This window comes from Chelonia mydas, chromosome 2 (genome assembly GCF_015237465.2).
Source record: "Chelonia mydas isolate rCheMyd1 chromosome 2, rCheMyd1.pri.v2, whole genome shotgun sequence".
Classification (NCBI taxonomy): domain Eukaryota; kingdom Metazoa; phylum Chordata; order Testudines; family Cheloniidae; genus Chelonia; species Chelonia mydas.
This window is the reverse complement of record NC_057850.1, coordinates 78,296,625-78,319,298: the sequence shown is the minus strand read 5'-3', so window position 1 is coordinate 78,319,298 and position 22,674 is coordinate 78,296,625. Positions and strand designations below refer to the sequence as shown.

General features: G+C 36.9%; 1 protein-coding gene across 13 annotated transcripts in view; it reads right to left on the bottom strand.

Annotated features, from left to right (window-relative positions):
- ZNF521 (zinc finger protein 521) overlaps positions 1-22,674 on the bottom strand; it is a 268,270-nt gene that overhangs the window by 242,842 nt on the left and 2,754 nt on the right. For 6 of the 13 annotated variants that reach the window (XM_037892727.2, XM_043539709.1, XM_043539710.1 and 3 more), the window contains 2 exons: positions 7,381-7,440; positions 1,943-2,122 (listed from right to left, as the gene is read on the bottom strand). Coding sequence is in view for 10 of the 13 variants with exons in the window: in XM_043539709.1 (XP_043395644.1) it covers positions 1,943-2,122; positions 7,381-7,440 (240 nt within the window). In the remaining 3 variants the exon portion in view is untranslated. Of the gene's footprint in view, positions 1-1,942; positions 2,123-7,380; positions 7,445-22,674 lie in introns of all 13 variants that reach the window. The other 7 variants (XM_043539712.1, XM_037892724.2, XM_027819386.3 and 4 more) reach the window with 3 other exon arrangements.

The window sequence follows — 22,674 nt, the reverse complement described above, 5'->3', positions numbered from 1 at the left end:
CAACCCATTAACAACCATCCATTTTCTTGCAAGAGTGACATAGTTTGGAGTTTTTTTTTCTTAAATGGGCTTAAATACCTCCCTTCAAAAACAAACTTTTTTTCTTCCAAATTGACTCATGCAGCAAACTCACTCTAGCCCTCATTTAGCATGGCACCATTTGCCTTTTAGCAAGGCCAAAGGTGATGCAGATCAGGAGCAGTGCTTGAGGACTTTTTCACTTCCCCAGCTATGGTGTGGAAGCACTGTTCAGTTCATGCTGCTTGCAATGTGAGCAGAAAACCTATTGCATGGGAGAAATCACAGGACGGCATGGGATGGAGAACGAATTGGGGAAAAGAAGCAAGAAAGGGGTAGGGCAGGCACCAGAATAAGGGGGAAAGCAGGGTAAGAATAAGGGGAATTTGAGGCAGGAAAGGGGGCATTGAGGCGGAAATTTTTGTTGCGGGACTGGGGAAAACCAGTAAGAGTGAGGAAGGGCAAAAGAAGATAGAACAGAAGAGGTAACAATAGAGGAGGAGACAGAAAAATAATAATACACCAGAATAAGATAAAATAGAGAAAAGCCATTCGGCCAGAAACAGTGCCTCACCAGTCACAGACAGGAGACATTGCCTCAAGTCGGGCCAATTCAAGTACTAAGAACTTGCAGAAGTGATTAGGGAAGGACTGAATCGCCTAAATTTAAGACAGAACAATATTTAAACAAGAAATGGCAAGGAAAGAGAGAGAAAAGGTAAAACATATCTCCTGATATTACAAATACTTCCACATTGCATCACAGTTTCATCCTCCACAACCTAGGTTTGGGATTAAAATCCTTCAACAAATTCAGTTTCTTCCCTTGACATTTCTTCTGCCTCCGCCTACTCCCTATTCCTCTGTCTGTCTCCTTTCTCCACTTCATTCTGAATCAGCTGCAGTGCCACTTATTGTCTGTCTATACTATTGGAGGCCTTCTTGGACTCCAGTGGGTTAATAGGTAAATGAAAACACACGCGCACACTTTCAATAAAACGGTTAATATATGGGACTGGCTTCCTGCACACACAAAATTATAATCATGCAAAGCCTGCCCCATGATAGCTGTATCGTATAACAACTGAATTTCATCTCTTAATAGTTCAAACTAATTTACTATTTAATGGAAATAAAATGCCCTTCCCCTGATATTCAGTCTATTTTGACCTGTGTATCATCCATCATAATAGTTTGTAAACCTAAAAATAAAACTACTTCAATAAGATTTCATAGGAGCAAATGTGTCACCTATGAAGATCTCACTGGATGAACAGGGCCCAAGTCTTTAGACTACTGTTTCTTTGCCCACAAATTAAATGACTCAAGCTAGTTACAAGTCCATTTACCCAGCTGTGTTTGTGAGAAGTTAACAGTGTCCAATAGGCATTCAATTCTGCCACTTAATGTTTGCATTTTTATTTATAGTCTACCAATTTGCTGTTATTCCCCTCAACCTCCATTTATTGATCACTGTCTGCTCATTTGTTGTAATAGCTAAGAACAAAGAAGTATCAGATCCCGATCTATAGCCCACCATTGTATGAATTCATCCATTATCCAACTGCAGTCAAACCTGTTTACCAGCATCATCGGTTGACATATTTTTTTTTAATTTAAGTCAAAAGGCATGTAAAACTGTATGCTATAAGTGTGGAAAACAGAGTAGTAGCCAGGCCCTCTGAAAGCTAAAGCACAGTTTAAATCAGGTGTGAATGCAGTAATTATCCAATCTGAATAAAATTTATGGTGCACCAGTTCACAGCATAACTTTACCACGGAATTAATGATGGGCATCACCTAAGGCTTAAGCATTCAAGTGTAGGAGTAAAACAACTTGGGGGAGGGAGATGAATCTGAAGAAAAGAACTGGAATCAGAAATAGAACAGTGCAAGAAGCCACAAAGTGATAAGTATTGTTTACCTGTCAGTTGACATTGATTAATCTTGTGTTCTGTGATATCACTCAGTGATTCAAACACCTGGAGGCAGCTGTCACAGCTGTGCACAGCTTCTTCCTCTAACTCCTCCCCTTCTTCTGGCCTTTTCTTACAATCTATCACCTCTCCATCTTCTGCCTTGTCTTCTAGTTTACAGTTAGCATCTGAAAGAAAATCAAGACTGTGACCTCAGGGCTTTTAAGAACAGATCCTTTTAAAAATCAGATTGGTTCTTGTTGTTACCAAGAAGCAGAAATACATTTGGCATGAGCCTGCTGCACAGGAGAAACACACTTTAGATTTTATTGCTAAATAAGCAGAGGAAACCTCTTTCCTTAACCTTTTTTCTATTCTTGATGATGAAAGAAATTTTCCCTCTACCTTAACTAAACAGCACTCTCCCCCTTTCAAACAACTCTCCCATACTTCAGTGTTAACTTTATCAATTTTTTCCACAGCTTATCCAGGGGCTTTGATCACAATAAGAAAGGAAATATTACCTTTACAATTAAACAGTGTTCAATGAAAATTTAAAAAAAAAAACAAAACAATGAGTTTAGGAGAGTTTCTTTTCACAGTTAACTGTACTATTTCACAGGAAATTACCAGAATTAAATAAAAGATTAAAATAAACTGAACTGATTAACATACTGATGAAATTGTTCTGTATTTCATTAGCCAGTCTTAATATTCTATCACCCTATTACTTGATGTAGAACAATACTACAGAAAAAACTATGCTTTGGGTTAAAGTTATATGTATGTGCTTTAACTTGGATACAATTTAACTAAAGAATAAGCTGGATGGATTCCTTGTTTTGCCAGATCATGGGAAGCTGGAAACTAACTCGTAAATTGTAACTACTCCACAAGGACACCTTTCTCTTGTTTGGGATAACAAGTGTTTTGAGGATCACTGAGACAAGCTAGTCCTAACCCCAAAATAGCAGGCATGATCCCACTATCAAGTTCTAAGTTAAAAGTGTCAGGTGATCTCAGCCAAATCCCTTGAGCACAGTAGGAACCATACAATTCATTGCACTACCTCAGCTCTGTAAATGACTAATGCTGGAATGAGGTTAAACGAAGAGTAATTTAGGTTGACTTTTCTTCTTTTGAGGTAGAGTACACTGTGGTGCCTTAACTATTCCTGACTTTTTGCCCATTTTACTAAGCGTTTCCCCCAAAGACAGAAATAAAACAATCTGTCTTCTCCAATAAAGCAAACTGGCAGTTTACTTTTGTTCTTCTCAGGAACCACAATACAACAAATGTGTGTAGGAACCCACACATTTTACTACTTTTTTCCATATGAACAGCCTCATCTGCTTTTCAGACATTTGAGAATGCTTCACTTTATGCAGCTGGAGTAAGTCACCTGAGAAAATGAATTCTTAATAAAAAACACAGAGAAAAAAGTACAGTTAGGACCTAATCCTTTTCTGTCTGCTACAAAAGCCATCATCACCACTCCTCCATGATGAGATGCCTGCAATGGTACAGTTGCCATGAATACCAACCACTCCCTACATCTGCCACAACTGTCATGGCTCTTACCATCTCCCTGAAACCTGCAATAAACACTGCTGCCCTTCAAATCATTTACCAACGATAGAGGATACTTATGCATAAACCAGAAATGAAACAGACCTGTCGTTAAGTGAGCTTCCTCACACTATGTGGCTCATGAGCTAAGCCAGAAGAATCTCTCTGACAGGATAAAGGGCAAGGTTTGTTTTTAAAGGGAGTTATATTACAGAGCATCAACAAATGAGTGAAAGAAGTAAGTGTGGTGAATGGGTATGTTTGCTCTGTTAAAACCACACCTACATACATGGCAAGATTCTTACAATTTTAAATTTCTTGATGCTAGAATAAGAACATTAACTCAGGCAGCTACTTCCAAATTAAGTAGTAGTATGCAGACTAACATTGCCAAAAATGACACCATCTGAACCTAGGAAAGCTCTTCTGCCATTTTTAAATTCTGGATCTGGATCTAAACAATCTGTGTACCAGTAACATTTTCCAAGTTCTTCAGTAAGCTTAACAGAGTAGTTAAAATACCACTAGGTTACAAGCAGTTCAGGAAAAGAAATAATTGTCTTAACTCTTGCAAACTGACCCCAACATCATTAAATACGTGTTGGAAGGTAGCACGTGCATATTGCATACTGTTAGTTGTTCAGCTCAGGCTCCCAGCTTCATCTCATAAAACTGACAGCACTCAGGGAAATGTGGGCACTGGGTCTGAATTTTAACATGAGTATTTAAATGATGCACATAAAGTTTATAGACCTGTTTGCTTTAACTACCATGCTTTAAAAAAAAAAAAAAGGGGGGGGGCAAAAATTCAAGAACTATTGTTCATGAATACTGGCACTTTACAAGAATCCAACACCACAACACACACACCTTAGCGCACAAAAACATGAAGAATTGCTCAAGTCAAAACTTACTACGTAGATACTAGTTATTAAAATTAAAATAATTTTAACAGTAATAAAAATGTTTTTGCTTCCACTTCTGCATTCACAGATATAACTCTACAGGGACAGGACTCACTCAAGCTTATTCCCTTTTGCAGCAACTTTAGAATACATGCTGTAGCCACCTGGCACATTTGTTTTTAGGTCAACACTTCAGGGGGACCCTCTGGGACCTAGGTTCAATTTTAGCCTATGATGCTCCTGTGAAATGAGTTCTGGCAGTCTCAGCCTCTCTGTTGGTGAATGCATTTCCTCCCTATTCACTGTCTTGGAGAGACACCACCACAAAATATATATATATTTTTTAAATAAGTGATATAACTTGGAATCTGTGGGATGGTTTTCTAAATCATAACAGCAGCTGTCTTCCACCCCAGAGGTGGCTGTTCGTTAGTGACTGCACACATGCTTAGTTTCATCATTTGAAAAGCTCCTTGTGAGCCTAGATAAAACCTGTTCCTAAATGCAATATGCATGCAGTTGCATCTTTACCTCTTCCTAATTAAGGCTCGTGCTTTCAAACAGTCTGTATCAAATACCTCTAAGTACCATAAATGCCCCTCTTCACCCTAACATCTGCAACTAACGAAGCCACAAATACTACAATCATCTATTCAAACATCTCCATCCCCAACACTAGCACTGTCAATTCTGTAAACTCCACAGCCATACCCCAACTACCATCTATAACAAACACGGCTCTAGCCCCCACTACCACTTTACGATGTCTGCAACTGCACATGGCCTACAGCCTACATTTCTAATTATCTAGTATAGAAAGGAGGATTAGATTTGATAGAGAAATAAAGTCAATTTATGAACACAATAAAAAAAAATCAAGATCTGTCTTCTGTTACTGATTATGTTAACATTATTTATAAGTGGAAATTAAAAGTAGTATGATTTTCCCATTACTACGTTCTCTGGCAGGTGGTTCTGTCCTTCTCCTCTTCCTCCTCCTCATAAGGGATGTTATTTCTATAACTTGGTCTAATAAAACTGCAACTTTGGGGAAAATGAAAAATTGCATTGGCTTAAAAGAGTTGGCGGCAATAAACCAATGGACTTCAATTAATTTCAAGTATGGGATCAGCTTAAGGCCAACCAGCAGAAATTCCATTCTGTCCATGTAAAAATGAGGTTTCACCACATTTACTTTTTATAACCCATATAAAAGTCAAGTAAAAGTAATGAATATCTAAAAGGCATCTCAATGGACTGGCAAAGACTATCTGTATTCTTGAAACTCATCTTACATATTTCTCTCTATGCAACAAGGATCCATGGCTGATCAGAGCTAAAATGTCAAAGTACCATGAAAACTGCCCAGTTTCCAATACATTTCACTAGCTTCCAAGCCACTTCTGCATGGAAAAGTGCTGGCAAAAGAAAGGAAAACTAAGATCATGTGGTTATAATTATTACCAGGCAAGAAATATTTCTGCAGCTCAGTGGTAAAGTAAAACTATGTCGCTTTCTGCTCCCAGTAGTGTCCATCGCAAAACAACTGCCTCATTAAATCTCTGCAGTAAGATTAATATGCCGTAGCTGCACTACATTTATAACTTGGTACTCTATAAAAAGCACATTTAATGGTTAGAGCCAGAGCTTAGATACAAAGTATTACTATAAAAACTTCTGGCAATGTGGATATAGTATGGACTTTCCGCACTGCCTGGATCAGATATATCTGGAGTTATTTTTGAATTTCTAGCATTAAGTTCTTTTGATAGTCAAATAAATAAATAAATATCTTATTCTACATTGAATGTACCAGAACACAAGATAAAATAGTAATATGAAAATAAATGCACAAACAAGATTTAACAACTCTGAGTTAATACAAAAATAAAAATAAAAATAGTAGAAAACTGGACCATTTCCTGACGTATTATTCCTCAGCTTTACAGCCCACTGTTTTTCAAATTGAAAATGTATATGGCAGTTATTAGTTCTCAAGTTAAAAAAAAAAATCAAATAATTTAGGCATAAATTCATTCCTGTGATTTAGAGAAACCTTCCTTTCTCTCATTTAATTTCTTTATTTTTAAATAAAGTGTTTCACCTGCATTGCAACAAACACTAACAACAAGATGTATCCAGTACTCTGGATGACAAAGTATTTTACTTAACAGCCTTAAATGTATTCTTTACAATCTAAAAAGAAATAATTCAAACTATTGCCTATATATTCCTTTTAAAAAAAAAAAAAAAAAATCCTCTAATTCTAGGAATCAACCTGGAAAACCCTTAAGAAAGGAGGCCTTATAAGAGTAACTTCAGTTAAATCAATGGGGCTATCCCCATGAATAAGTATTTATATAACTGTTTGCAGGACCAGGACCCTAATCAAAACCAAAACAAAAAAATAAAAAAATCATTTCTTTAATTCTAGAAATCATACAAGAGGGGAAAAAGCCGTTATTGTTAAAAGGAATGGATACCATAATATTAACCTACTTGCAGTACTTCTTTACAATTATTAATAATAAATTCCATTTACGTTCAGACCTAAACAAAAGGATTTATCTACACATCTCCCATTGACTTACATGAAGGGGGTTAGTGACTGGTAAACAAACTGAACAATTACCATTTTAAGCTTAAAATCATTTATAAAATAACTAGCCCAAGACAACAACAGTTTCATAAAGATGAATGCTTAGGGTTGGGTTTTGCATGTGCACATGGTAGTTTGTTTGCAGACAAACCATCTTGGACTTTAAAGGTTAATGCTTCCCTTTCAGTTGGGTACGCTACAAACAGCAATATTCCTGATTTTCTGACATTGAAAAGTGGGATCATTTTTTTCCCTGGGCTTTAGAAGTGCATTTGAAGTTGAAATTCAGTAAGATGAGAGCAGACTTTGAAAAAATAAATCTCACACTGTTGTAAACCAGCAAACAAGCACTAATGAAGGAATTCAGCATTACCAGTCTGTGCGGCTATCTGTCCCACACCCGCCTGCTGGTCCTCCGTTTCATTTTCTTCTACTGCCAGGAAAAGGTAAACAAACAAACAAAAACAAAAAAAAAAACACAAGATGTTAGGTGGGTAGCTGAAATGACTCATGCGTCATCTCCCTAGTTTCAGTTCTGAAAGCCAGTAATGCTTGTGCAACAGGGCAAGAGAACATTGCCTAGTACAGAATCACTGCAAGGTGCAAAACCTCAAACCAGACCATAGCACCACACTTTGTCCACAAGCATGTAGTTTCCTTGCAGCAGAGTGACCAACGAGATCTCATGGATTAAGAAACAAGTCAAATTTCCTCTTGGATATCTGTTTTCAATCCACTGTACTGTATTCTGGTACATAACTGAATTAGGGACTAAGACAAGGCATGGAGACTCCACTCACCTACTCTAAATTGCTAAATGGGAACCTTTTCCTGGCAAAGCGGGAGTGGGTGCTAAACCATTAATTTCCACTAAATTTAAGATTTTTTTTTTAGAAAAAGCTACCATTACAGTTGTGAAGTGTACTTGCAAAAGTGAACCAACACGGTGCTGTCTCACTGAGGCCTGGTCTACACTAAAGGGGGGATGATCGATCTAAGTTACCCAACTTCAGCTACGTGAATAACGTAGCTGAAGTTGATGTACTTAGACCTACTCACCGCGGTGTCTTCCCTGCGGTGAGTTGACTGCTGCCGCTTCCCCGTCGACTCTGCCTGAGCCTCCCCTGGAGGTGGAATACAGGAGTCTACGGGAGACCGCTCGGGTGTCGATTTATCGCATCTAGACTAGATGCGATAAATCGATCCCCGCTGGATCGATCGCTGCCCACCGATCCGGCGGGTAGTATAGACATACCCTTAGTCTGCAAACAGATCATACCAGCATCTTTATTATGGCTCACAGATTCCCTAAGCACACACCACTCTGGCCAGACTGACTATTCAAAAACCCCCTGGGCAGCAGTGAAACTGACAAGAATGATGTCAGCTTCATTCTGTGACTGCTTTTGGAAGCTACAGGGTGCTGCAGAGGCAGGCATTGAAGCTATTCACAGCAGAAAATGACCCACCAAAGTGAAGGTAGGGGAGGAGTCAAGGAGCACAACTACTTCCTTATTACACTCCCAAAAGCAAAAACTCTTTGAGTTGAAGGTGCAGTAGCGAAAAACAGTTCCTTCTCCCTTCCAGTGGGGAAAAAGTGTAGAGAGGAGACTTCATGTTTACAGTATCGCCATGTATTCAAAAAATCATCAGCAGGCCTCAAAAAATAATGAAAGTGGATATAAAATAACCTTCCCAACAGCTGTTCCCAAAAAGGGAAGTTTAGAGACCAGACAGTAGCCTTCTAGGATGTTAACAAGATTTGTTTTGTTTTGCTTTAAGTAGGTCTTCGCTTCTGCCTTTAAGGTATGTAAACTGGGGGACTAAGTCTTTCTGCAGAAATGCATTGATTACTTCCATCAGCAGAGGTACCAGAACCTCTCCTTACTAATGGAGGCAGACACATATACAGAGCAAAATTTTGTTAATTTGTACTACTGTTTGAAAGGCACGTTGCAGAATTTTGAAAATTAATACATAAAAACACCTGAAGACTACCTCAAACGAGCTTATTTTTAGTAAATGTACCATAGTATATTTTGTAAAAATAACTGCTGTTAGTATAGTACTCTGCTTTTAAATCTTTTCTGGAGAAATACTCTCTTGTATGAAAACTCCAAAGTGTGCACATTTTCAAAGTTCAACTTCCATACATGTTACATTAAAAAAAAGAAAGTAAACTTCTGACCAGCATGTTAGCAGGTAACTTTGTGGTTAGCATCTTTTTTAAACTGTTGTTCAAGCTCTTTATGGATTCTTAGTCACAAAAGAGCCAAGTAGGTCACAACAGGCCATTGCATAAAGAACTTGCCAATAACAGTCAACTAGACTGATGTGTTTTGTCAGGAAAGATGAACCCTTGAAAAGAAAAATATGGTAGAGAAGAGAACAGAACAAAAACAGAAGCCCTAGAATAAGGAACCTTTATCATAGAGTTAGCCTACAAAATATGAACTAGTTCTCCTTTACACCATGGCCAGACTCTTCCTCCATCTAATAACAATTATTTGCTACTTTGGGTAATTATAGTCCAGTCCATCCTTCTGTAGCCACAAAGTACTAAAAAGGAACCATATTAAGTCTTCTCATAGCCTGTTTATAAGAACTTTAGCCTTCAGTGTCATTCCAGTTATCATACCATGGTAAACTCACTTGGATAAACATCACCCTAAATCTCATACCCAACTTCAGTGTTTACTTCCCCAAGCATTAACTGAAGCATTGTGTTTCCTTTGAATAAACAAAGGCAATTTTCAACAATATCCCTCTACTAGGGGCTTTACGCTTTATACCAACATGAGACAAAAGCTTTTGGCTAGCAAACTACATTAAAAATAAGTATAGGAAGGATATGTGGACAGCAGCAGCATATGTCAAATATTTCTAGTTAATACCGTAAAAAACAAAGATTATTTATAGTCTAGGATTATATTTGTGAACAAGGGGTTTTGACGTTAGACTTTTTTTTTTTTTTAATATATAAAGTATTTAGCATGGCCTACCATAAGAAGAGAACTCCGGGATAGTAAAAGTAATTGAATGCCAATAAAAGAAGAAACCTCAGGACATATGGAGAGCTAAAGCTTGTGTTTCCAGTCATGTTATGTTATGCTGCTATGGCTGAATATTAATTCTAGATACTTTTGTGACATCATTATTTCAGAGAAACAATATTTTTTGTCTGAACAGTTAAGTGCTTCTGACTGCAGAGTCACCTGTTTTGCTAGCTGTGGAAATATTTCTTTGCTAACTAGATCAGAGAACATTGCCAGCTTCTTAAAGCAATAAACCATCAATTCCCTTTTATACAATTACATGATGAAATTAAAAAAAAAAAAAGTGTTTCTAAACAAGAATCACTCACCAAAACAATTGTGGCCCTGCACTCCTTCACTGTGGAAAATTCTATTTGAATATAATATTTTTTTTAAAAGAAGATCTCAGTCAGGGAAAACAGAATTCTAGTATTTCAGCTGTCTCCACCTTTATAGAGGCTGGTGGATTTGGACTCATAACAGCATTTAAACTTTACTACAAAAATGCATTTCTAAACAAGAACTTTATATATATATAAAAACAGTAAGGGCTGTTGAGCTTTGCGATCCAAGAGGCAGAGCTACCTGTTAGCCTGGGAAAACTCTGGTTTGAATTCAGACTATCCTGCATGCCCAGACTCAGAGGGTTCCAGGAAAGTTGAAAAACCAACATTGTTAGGGCTAAATCTTACTTGCCTTCTTATGCAAATCGTCTCTCTGAAGTCACTACATGGGGAAACAAACAGATTTGGCCCATAGATTCTGACAGCAGAGTTAACCTACTAATTTACTTCAGCATCTGCTGGTCAGCCAGGATTTCACCCCTCCTACCTAGAAAGGTTGTCAAGGTGGCACATATGTATGTGGGGTAGAGTTTATAAAGCTAACAGTGGAAGAATTCACATCTTCTGCTAACTAACTGAGGTACCCCACATGGAAGGGTCAGTCTGTTAGTATTAGTACCCCAATTAACAGAACCAGACAGCAGTGGTGCATGCTTGGGGAGACCTCATATGGAAAAAGGAATGGATGAAAACAGAAATGTGGGAGTACTATGAAAAGGTGCATTTTCACTGAGAGGGAATCCTTTATGGAGAACAGAGGCTATGATTTATGGCTTTTGAGCTATTACAAACTATAACAAAATAAAAGCTACAGATAATTGAAAAAAGGCTATTTTCTTCTACTATGGGTAGGCTAATAAATTAAAGAGAGAGAGAGAGAGAGAGAATACATACTTCCCTGAATGTCTGAGGCTCTTTTCAGCTTGTTAAACAAAGCAAGAGAAGCCACATATCCCAAAATACACTATAAACAGACTGTTATTGATTTAGTACCCTTCCTAAAAACACTTTATTTAAGGGATGTGAAACAAAACAAAACTTAACACAGCAACCAAGATTGCTAGGGGCATGAGAAGATTTGATTTACAATATAAATATACATATTTAACTTATATTTTGCATTTCCTATAACTCAATATAACTTGCTATAAGCTTAACATTGGTACTTGAATTTAAAACTTATCTTCCACAAAAGTATTCTTCCTATGATGATTACTTTATAAAGCATGCATTCCATCTACATGTTTGAATAATATCTGCAGATAAGTAAGGGGCACTAAGTATATTAGCATAATCAATATACAATTTACAGAGCTACCCAGACAGAATAGAAATGAAACGTGTGTGCCATTATTTTAGTATCTAAAAATTACTGTCATTTCTGGAAGTATCTTTCTACTTTTCCTCTCTCTTCATGTCCACGTACAAACTAAGAAGAGATACTTATTGCCACCATCTATGCATTGATATTTAATATGATCAGGTAGATTAGTCACACAGCAGAGGCAAATTTAACAGTCAGTACTGCAAAGTGCTGAGCCTCTCAAATCCCATTTAAATTCAATGGATTTTGTGCACTTGCATCACTTTGCAGGGCCATGCCTTTAGAACATATTTTAATAAAAAGGTTCAATTTGTATGAGGAATGCCAGCTGAAGTCAATAAAGAGTTATAAATGTGGAGTAAATTGCAGGATCACACCCTAAAGTAGTTCCTCTTGTTTATTCTTTCTCCACTTCCTCTACACCATTCAGACTTTCTTTAAAAGTCATCATCAGCCAAATTTTCTGCATAGACATAGATACAAGCACATACTCTCACTCGCACTGGTGCCAATGAAAGTCGCAAATGTGACTCTGAGGGGACAATACAATCCTACTTCAGTGAGGTTAGCAAACATATAAAGTACATTACAAAACTGTATTAAGACATTTTGTATTCTTACTGGTCAGTAACCATCCAGATCAAACACCAGACACGGTCTAATTTTCTGAACCACCTTAAACTGTATCAATACACTTCCATTGAAGATAAAAGAGGCCGTGCTCTAGTGTATCAGCTAAAATGGGGGACTGAGGAGTTCGTAAAATCAAACGTCTCAAAATTACAACAGGTCAGTACATGAGTTGAAATATGGTGCACTGCATCACTTTCTTCTTGTCCTTCAAGCCACTGCCAAGCAATTTCCAATGCACCAACGGCATCAGAATCTGAAGGCACTGGAATCCGAAGCAACATTGACTTGTTCTTTCATTGACAGCACTTTTGTTATATGATCACTCCCCCCCGGAAAAATGATTCACATAATTAGTCATTTGTGAAGACTGGTGTTCATAAAATTGAGGTTCCACTGTACCAACGAAGCAAAATTTCAAGTGCCATTTAATACTTTTTGTTAAAATTGTAATAATCCTATCAATAAATATATACATATATTTGAGATTAAACTGAACCCTTCCTTCCTTTTCCAGTGTGTTGTACACCCTGCCTTCCATTATTTTTAAACTGTAATGTAATGGTATTTTCTTAAAGCACAACTCACAAGTGTAAAGGATTCTTGGGGGAAGGTGTTGTTTAAAATAATAGAACTGAATGCTCATTATTACCACCAACCTTCACCCCCTCACACCTTCTTCTTCCTACAGACAGAGGCTGCCTCACACCCCTCCTGATATTCTTATCCATTTTACACACTCTCCTCTCCAGCCTGTTCCTCTATTGAGCTTCTTTTTCAGTTACTCTTGTATAAAAGCTAAACTGGGAGCAGTGTGTGGCTCCCAATTTAGCTGTGTTGGTTGGATAATATTATTCCTATGCTGAAATAGTAGTATTTTCTTAGGCAATACCTAAAAAGATAACCCTTCTGGTTAGGCACATTTAAAAGAAACAGACACACACACACCCCTTTGGACCATTCTCTTTCAACCCTCATATTTTTTATTCATGGATGACAGCGTCCCAATGTGACACACTGAATCATGTATGGAGACAGTCACGTCTATGGAATATTATGGGTGAGGAAGGCAGAAAAGAGACTCCTTCCAACCACACAGAATTCTAGTGTCTTTCTAAACTTGGAACCTATTTTGTTTTCAGGACAGTTAGACCAGTTTTGTGTACTGACCTTGCCTCCCTAATCTCTCATCCATGAGCAAACACTTGGACTATATTTTAAAGTGTTTTTGTTGGTAAGTTGGTAACAATACTATGCATTTTACAAAGTGCCATTCATCCAAGAATCTCAAAGTTTTTTATAACATCCCTCTGAGGCATTATTATATCATCTCACAGATAACAGAACTAAGGTGCTGAGGGCCAAGTTCTCACTTTACTCCACCCCTTTTGCAGTTATACAAAAAGAAGTCAAACTGTTGCAATTCCACTGATCTCGCGCTGGATGCAGTCCATGCAATGAGAACAGGAACCCCTGCACACTGCAAAGCACTGTTCTGCATCATCCTGCAGGAGGGTACGGGAATGTCACTGGAGAGTGACAGGGTCATCCAGTGGGAACATAGCTATACAAATTTGTTGTACTGTCAGTAGACATTGCTAATAGTGCTGTTGCTCCGTGTCCTGCTAACAGGCTGTAGGAGAGGAAAGATTCCTTTTTGCTCCCTTCCCCTGTATTTAGTTCATTTATTTCAACTGGATCTGGCTCCAAGAAATTAAGTGATTTCCTCAAGCTCACTCCAGGCCTGTGTGTGCATGCTGCTGAGCACCCCCAAATCCCACAGAAGTCAATGGAAATGAGGAAATTCAGCAGTTCTCAGGACCACGGCAAGACACTGGCAGAGCAAGGAACTGGCTTTGGAGTCCCAACTCTAAGTCCAGAGCTCAGACCTTTTGGCAATCCTTCCTCCCTTCAGTGGTCACACTTAGCTGAAAGCTATTATTTACTTTCAAGAACATAATTATGGATAACCAGTCCAGCATGATAAAAATCAAGAAGTGAAAAGAATATCCAAGATATTTTTTTTGAGCAGTTACAAAGCCCGTTTTGTAATAGTAATGGTTTCAGAGTTCAGATTCCTCATAATACATTACAGCTACATATAAACCATACGTTCTCTCTCTCTTTAGTAACTTCCGTAAGGCATAGGTGATGAGTTAAATGGTACATGGGCACTGGGACATAATTAAGAATTTAGGTTATTTTTGCAGGCCTCTACCTGCACCTGTACTTAGGAAATAAGGGATTAATTAAATGTTTCCCAGAAAAAGCTGAACTCTTTTAAAGAAAAGCACACTTGAAGCAATCTGATCTATGGATCACAGAGGTTAGAAACAAAAATAACCAGTGGCCAAAATGTTCAAACTTAAGTGACTGAATTTAAAAGTGATCTGACCGTCAAAAGTGATGAGTACCTACAGCTTTGTGGATGCTCAACATCTCTGAAAGGTCAGTTCACTTAGTTAGGTGCCTGATGTTAAGCAACAAGATTTAGACTTTTTGGCCACTTGTTCCATTCACAGAACTATAGATACTAAACTATAGATATTAAACTAATGATACACATTTATCTTAGTCAAAAGACCAGCTCTTTCAGTGTTAATTTGCATGAGCTAGGTTGTTCTTTGTCTAAATGTTTATCAGGGAGTTGCTTCCACGGAATTCACTTCTTTGTTTTACGATTTTGTACATCACCTTTTGTTCTTCCTCTTATCATTCTTGTCTTTTACTTTTCTGCAACCAGAAAAGTACTCAGTGCTCACTCCACTTCCTCTCTTGATTTACATTTGTATTTGGCTCACTAGCCTTTTCCACTCAATCTATTCAACAGCTTCACCTTAAATCACAAGACATAAATTTTTTTCCCATGCTCTGGCTCTTAACTACATAACCCAGCCACTTCCCAGAAGTCACACACAAAGGCCAATAGTCAACTATTTCATCCACCTATTTTTAGGATGATAAAAAGTTGCATTGAGCATACATCTTGAAGTCCCTGTTGTTCTGGGATTAGAGGATCAGAGATTCCAAGGAACACAATTGCAAGGAAGGAAGTGGAGAATAACTAAAAGAGATAAAGCAAACCCTCCTCCTCCTCCTCCCCCCGCACACCCACCACACACATTAGTACTATCAAAAGTTAGAAAATACGTTGATGCCATTAGGAAAAAACCCATAAGCTTTCACCCCTGACCCACCCCACCAGGGTAATATACTTCAGAGCCAGAGCATATTTTGTTGACCAACATATAGCCTAGACTTATCAAGGGCATGGCCTCATAATGTCACTTAATGTGATATGTGTAAAAGAAATATTTTAAAATGAAGGGCTTTTTCCCTGTTAAATCCCTTCAAGACATTAATGAGTCAACAATGGAAAGTGGAACATTCTAGTTTTACAAAAGTATTCAGAGTGGGAAAATAAAAATCTCACTCAGAAACCAATCATCAGGGATGTTGTTTTCTGATGTTCATTAAGCAGGTGAATACAATTGGAGATAAAGAAGTTGTAAGTTTTACTCCAGATCCAGGACACTAAAAATTGGGGGCAACATTGAGATTCTGAATATTTTTCCCCCACTGCTTATTTTTAGTAGGATATAAAGGTGTCAAATTCTGCTTCACCTGGGGCTATTTGACCAAAGGCTAGCACAGCCAGATTTAACACATTTCTTTCTAGTTACCGATAAAGAAAAAAAAAGTGATGCAGTATCATTAAACAGCAAAACAAAAATAATAACAATAAAAATGTACTACATCAAATTAAATATATTGTAGGGTTTAAGAGATTCAGAAGGTGGGGGGGGGGAGTCAAACCTTGAAAGATACCATACTTATTTAAAAATGGAATAACATTTCAGATGAATTACTAATGCAAACAGTAAGCCCTCTCTCCTGTTCCCATTGAAGTCAATAGTGGGGGGCAGGGGGGAGGGGAAGGAGGGAGAAGGGAGAGACACCTGCCATTAATATCAGTGGTGCAGGATTCAGGATGTTTTTAAAATGTGGATAACTGACAAGACTCCTATACTTAAGACTATACATAGTAAAAGAAGTTGAAGTGTAAGGACAAAAAGCTGCTGTAAATCATGCACTGTGGGCGTTCTTTAATCTACAGTATCTCTCCATTGAAAAAAAATGTTACGCACATCCCAGAAGAATACAGGCCACATAATAAATTAAATCCTGAAAAACATTTTTTCTTCTTCTTGTACTTCAGCATTATGGAGGAAAAAAGTCTTCAAAAATAGTAAAGGAATGCAAAAAAATAACTTTTACGGTAAAAAAAAAAGAGTTTGTACAATTTTAACTAGTACTGTAATATTAGATGAAAATACTCCTTATTTTAACTTCTTTTCATGAGGGTACTAACAGCATCTTACACACATATGCCACAAAAGAACTGAAAGCAGAATTTTTGGAACCAAACGAAAAACCCAAGAAAGCAGGCAGACGGAACGAACATGCTAATTGTAATGTGTTGTAATAAAAATACCCCCAAGATCAGCCCAATCTTTTTTTGCTATAGCATAGTCCCTAGGCATATGGCTAACTACTGCCTGATCATTATCCTGGCTAAAACTAAAGCAACTGAAGTTTAGGTGGATTCATATCTAACAGAATTTCTTTCATCTCTAATAATTGCTAAACTAGCATAATTCTCATACTTGAAGTGGAATGTGATGCATGCTAAGCACCCATGTTGCCTAAAATTAAAGTTAAAACAAAAACAAAACTCACTACTGAACTCTGTTTTCAAAGATTCATCTTTTGTCAGACTTCTATGCCAAGTGTTGCATATGATTTAGAATTATTTAAAAGCTTCCCTTATACTATCTGACTACTATAAAGAGAGCAATTGAACAACTTTAATGCTTATGTTTCAATTGCTTTGTAGTAAAAGCATTGCACAATACTTTTAAAACCAGACAGGTACCTTTCCACAGTCCAACAGTTCAATCATACACAATTTCTGCTAGAACAAAATGTAGTCCCCACAAGGGAAAAAAATAAAATTATATATATTTGAGCACAATTCTTATTTAATTGAACTAGAATAAGAAAGTTGCATTTTCTCAATCTCAAGTGGGACTAATACTGACTTTTGACACTACCACAGGAGCCTACAGAAAACGCCAAATACATTTCAGACAAAGGCTATATCTACACTACCATGATAAGTTGACCTACACTACACAACTCCAGCTATGTGAATAACGTAGCTGGAATCGATGTACCTTAGATCGAGTTACCGCGAGGGGTCAACAGGAGAAAATCTCCCATCAACTTACCTTACTCTTCTCGTCAGGGCTAGAATACAGGGGTGGACTGGAGAGCGATCTGAAGTCGATTTGGTGGGTATTTACTAGACCCACTAAATCGACTGCCAGTGGATTGATCTCAGAGCATCGATCCGAGCTGTACTGTAGACCTGCCCAAAACACTGAGGTTTTCCCTTGAGATATCAGAATTCATACCACTTTCTAAATCAGTGTTTCAAACAAAAAAAGCATTTAATCCAGAAGATGTCTACATGAAATTCTAACAGGCTTGGGGAGGGAGGGGATTTAAGTCCTTTTCTCATTTACAAATACTTAACTAAAAAAAGGTAGAAAGGGTTTTTTACAAAATTTATGAGATTTCAATACTAAGGCATGCATTTCATAACAAAGAAATTAAAGCTATCAAACCAGTTACACAGAATGAATTACAGGAAAGCATAAAGCCTTTTAAGAAATCTTAGATCATGGTGGAACATGTTATCCTACACGTCTCCATATTAAGAGCGTCTCTTGTTGCAAGAGTTAGCTGCAACTAGAAAACCCAAGCCATACTTCTAGACTTCAAGACCTTTTCAGGAATTTTTATCTAAATATTTCAGCCACATGGCAACTAGCAGTTTAGTTCATAACCATTTACAGATAGAAGGTTTCCAAGATACAAGGTCACCTGCTCCTGAGAAATGGTCCATTAGATTTGCACTGGTCCCAGAAAGCAATTGGATATCATTTTTGTAATCCTGAAGTTGATAAATTCAGTTATAAACATTAGACATGTCAATGAGAATTACTTAAGGGGGGACCAACATTTTTTTTAATGAGACATGGGAATAATCTGGCAAGACAAAAAAAAGTAACTATAAATAGACTGTACTATAACATTATAAGATGGTCATTTTAAATCCCTTTGAAATTTGATTTGTTTATGTATACTTTTGTGTTCAATGTCTAATATTTTCCCTTTTTGGGTGGCCAGATAAAAGCCAACAATCCACTCATGCATCAAAACAAATGGTTTTGCTTTTCAGACCAAGTGGAAACTTATGAATGTTTTGTTCCCTCCCTATAAAATGCTTATGCCAGAACCTCTGAGATCCTGAAACCAGGCCTTTCAGAAAAAGTTCTTTGGACCAGCCATACTGGAACTTTGAGTTGAGTTCAAAGGAATCATGCCAATAGTAATTGCTGTTTTTTGTTTATGCTAGACTGTCTGCGGATTAGACTATAATCAATCTAATGAGTAACATCCAGTCCATGTAATTTAGAGGTTGTGCAGTGTGGGGGTGATAAACATTCAGCTAGTTGAGAAATTAACAGAAGTGTTACTGTTTGATGGGGATTTGAATGTTAAATTCTTTCTTAACTATTGTTACTAATAAAACTACCTTTTTGTTACAATAATCCACTACCCTTCTACCTTAAATACCAATATTCCATAACATCTGTGCCTTGTATACAAGAAATATATTATTGTTTCAAATTTATTTTAGAGAACTAGTCACATTAAATACACACACAAATACAGGGGATGAAATTGATCATCTTCATTCACTACCAACTTTGCAGAAGTTACAGTTGCAAATGCAGGCAAGACCGAAAGAGTACCTTGGTGTTCTCAAAAGAGGACACAACTCTAAGAATCGCAGGGCATTGCCCTGGTATCATTTCAAGATACATTCCTGTTTTAGACATAATATACGTACATAGTACAGTGAGCAAATTTTTTCCTTCTCTTCTTTCTAGGACCTAAACATTTAACAAATTAAGCCACAGAATTATAAAACTGGGTTACTAAATATCAGTACAAGGAAATTAATTTTGAAGTGACAAAGAAAAAGAAAAATGCTTAAATAAGTCCTCAGAGTTCAATGTTTCTACTAAATTTGCGGGACTATGCCAGCTCCCTGTGGTGGCTTATTTAACACCTAAAATTTCTAGCTATTTTTCACACACAACTTTAGCCTAATGGATATTACCTTACTTTGGTTGAGAAGGATGGGATTTAAAGATACATTAGGACTGCCTTTTCATTCAAATTCTCTAATAAATATCTGGGTTTTTTCCCCACAGATGACATGGATGACTACATTTTCATAAAAACAAAAGGAGGACTTGTGGCACCTTAGAGACTAACCAATTTATTTGAGCATAAGCTTTCGTGAGCTACAGATCACTTAGCTCACGAAAGCTTATGCTCAAATAAATTTGTTAGTCTCTAAGGTGCCACAAGTACTCCTTTTCTTTTTGCGAATACAGACTAACACGTCTGCTACTCTGAAACCTACATTTTCATAGCATCCATATGTTTCTAAACAAATCATTTCTGATCAAAAAAACTTTTAAGAACAAAACACAAATACCTCCAAGTGAAGGAAAAAGGGTCAGTAACCTAAGTGTGATCTCTTACAGAGTGTGCCAAGTTACAAAAGGGTTAGCCATTCAAGAGGCCAATTTAAACAAGACAACTGAATTGCTCTTTACCCCTTGCCTCCTCAGCTCAGGAGGTCCCAAGTACAGCATCCTGAATACATTTAGGACAATTCTGGCCCTCAAGCATTCTGAGTTTAAAAGGGAATATAAATGACCAGTCGTCCTCCCCCATCGTTTTCTCTTTTGCACTTAGCTTGTTTTGTAGCTTTCACACTTATATATAGCTGATCTCCACTACCTCCCCTCCCTTTTTTTTAGGTATCTGTTTAAGATTGTTTTGATTACATAGAAAACATACAATAAGGATCCCTTTCAGAAAAATCACCATAAGAAATGGGATAAATAAACTAGCAAAATGAAAAATAGGTCAAGACTGATAAGTTTGATGCAACTGATTCTAAGTATATTAAAAACAACCTGGCAGTTTTAATCTTTAAAAAGAAGTTAGTCACTTAAGATATTCAAATTAAATATCTTGTTTTAAATGTCTCTGGAAGGAGAATTATTTGCTCACCTATGCCCAAGCATGTATTTACATATCCCTGAAGTGCATGGTATACAGCTTTTCATAAACAATGATAGTCTTCCTTGTGCTTAGGTAAATGTTTTTAAAATGTTGGGGGAGGCGAGAGGGGAAGAGGTAGCTATTGTTTGCCCTGCCTTGTTTCTCATTTATGTCAAGAGCTGGTACCAGTCAATGAGAGTTACTAGGATAATTAGACTAAGACTATAGTTACCAGCAAACCAAAAAGAGGAAAAAAAGCAAAACAGAAGAAAACTAATTCACAAATGTATTTTCAAAAAACAAAAGACATTTAGTTATTAGTGAGTTCTTAACACCCACTATTTCAAATGAACATTACTTTCATGCATTCAACATACAAACTCCCCAGAATTCAACTGTCATTCTGTTTTATGTATTTACCCGCCTTGTCTCACTATTCCCCTAAGATACAAGTTTCAAATTATGTTATCAGAAGTGACAGCCGTGTCAGAAATATCTTTTAAACCTTTTTCCATCAGAAAAAGTTACTAAGTACATGACAAATTGCAAATTTACTGTGTATCTCATGTTTTGTTTAGATGTAGAAACAGTACTCATGAATTTAAAGAGCTTCTTTACATAGATGTATATAATAGTTTAATTTAGATGAGAAACAGTTTGGAAAAACTGTTTACTTTTAAACTACAGATCTTGCTTATCTCCTAATGATTAAGCTACTAATAATTAAAAAAGAACCTAAAATCAATGTTGCATTTAGGTTTCTGTTGAAATTCTAACAAACAACATTTGCAGTATTACTCATAGCTATTGCTTCTTCATTAAAAATTAAGATGAAATATTTGATGGACACAGCATTTTCAATTTAAATGCTATAAAAGAATCTTTGACCTTCCCAGCTGATTCATGCTGCTCTCCCACTTAGAAATCTTACAATCAGATTGTCCTCAGCTCAGAATATTACTAATCCACTCAAAAAAAATGGACACCATTCAAGAAAAATAAAATGGGAAAATGAAAAAAGTCAGCTATTTGAACAAAGGCCACCAAGAATGACAATCTGCTTCTCAAGGATAATTACTGCTGCAATAATTACACATATGATGATTGATTTACTATTTGTATTTTTTTACTAGAGAAATAATTAATATGGCACAATACACATTTCTTCACTGTATCTGTGTTAAATATTTAACACTTTCTTAAGTGTATAGTATACTGTCACTAAAACCCAAGCCACTCCATCTGAAAACTAGGATTTTGCAATTTTCTCATTTTAGAAAATCTTAGGCTACTAGTACAAAAAGCAGACTATGCTCAGACCTACACATAAAATGGAAGCTGAATTTTTGAGTTAATTTGTTAGTTACAGAAAAGCACTTTTCAGTCTGTAAAATGTGTGAGTAGCACACATACACATGCTTATATAAATGAGCATGATGAAAACATGGTCCTATTCTGACAGAACAATTTACACCATTTTCCCATTAATTTTGTGTTTCTTCACCTGTACTAGATTTATAAGTCCAACTCTGTATTTGTTCAGTTCAACTTTTCTGACATCTTATAAATATGACCCACTGATGCCCTACTTATTGGCCACAAAAATCATATGGACATGTAAATAAACCCTCATTAGGGAAGTCCAGAACTAAACCGATGCACAACCAACAAAACTTTGTCAATTCATTTTAAAAGATAAGTGAAGAGCACCACATTTGTTCTTTGCATGCTGATGAACAAAAGCACTACTGAACTGTACAAACTTCAGTAAATTAAATATACGACTGAAAAAGAATGCAAGGCAGCAAATTCAAGACACTACCCCCTTTTGGAGGTAAAAAAAAAAAAAAATAGAGCCTGATCTAAAGCCCACTGAAGTCAACTGAAAGACTTTGGAAGGGAACTTCGGGAGTTTTGTTTTAAGCAAATGAAACACTATTTTTAATGGCTCCTGCTGTACACGTTCATAGAAGCTGATCCTGCTCCACTGAGAACGGGATAATTTTGTGGACCTCAATGCACTCAACTCCTGATTTAGAGGAGTGTAGCCGAGACAAGACTAAGGCCTGTTCCTTTCACACTAGGAAACAGCTCACAGCCACATCCCTCGGCCCCCTTCC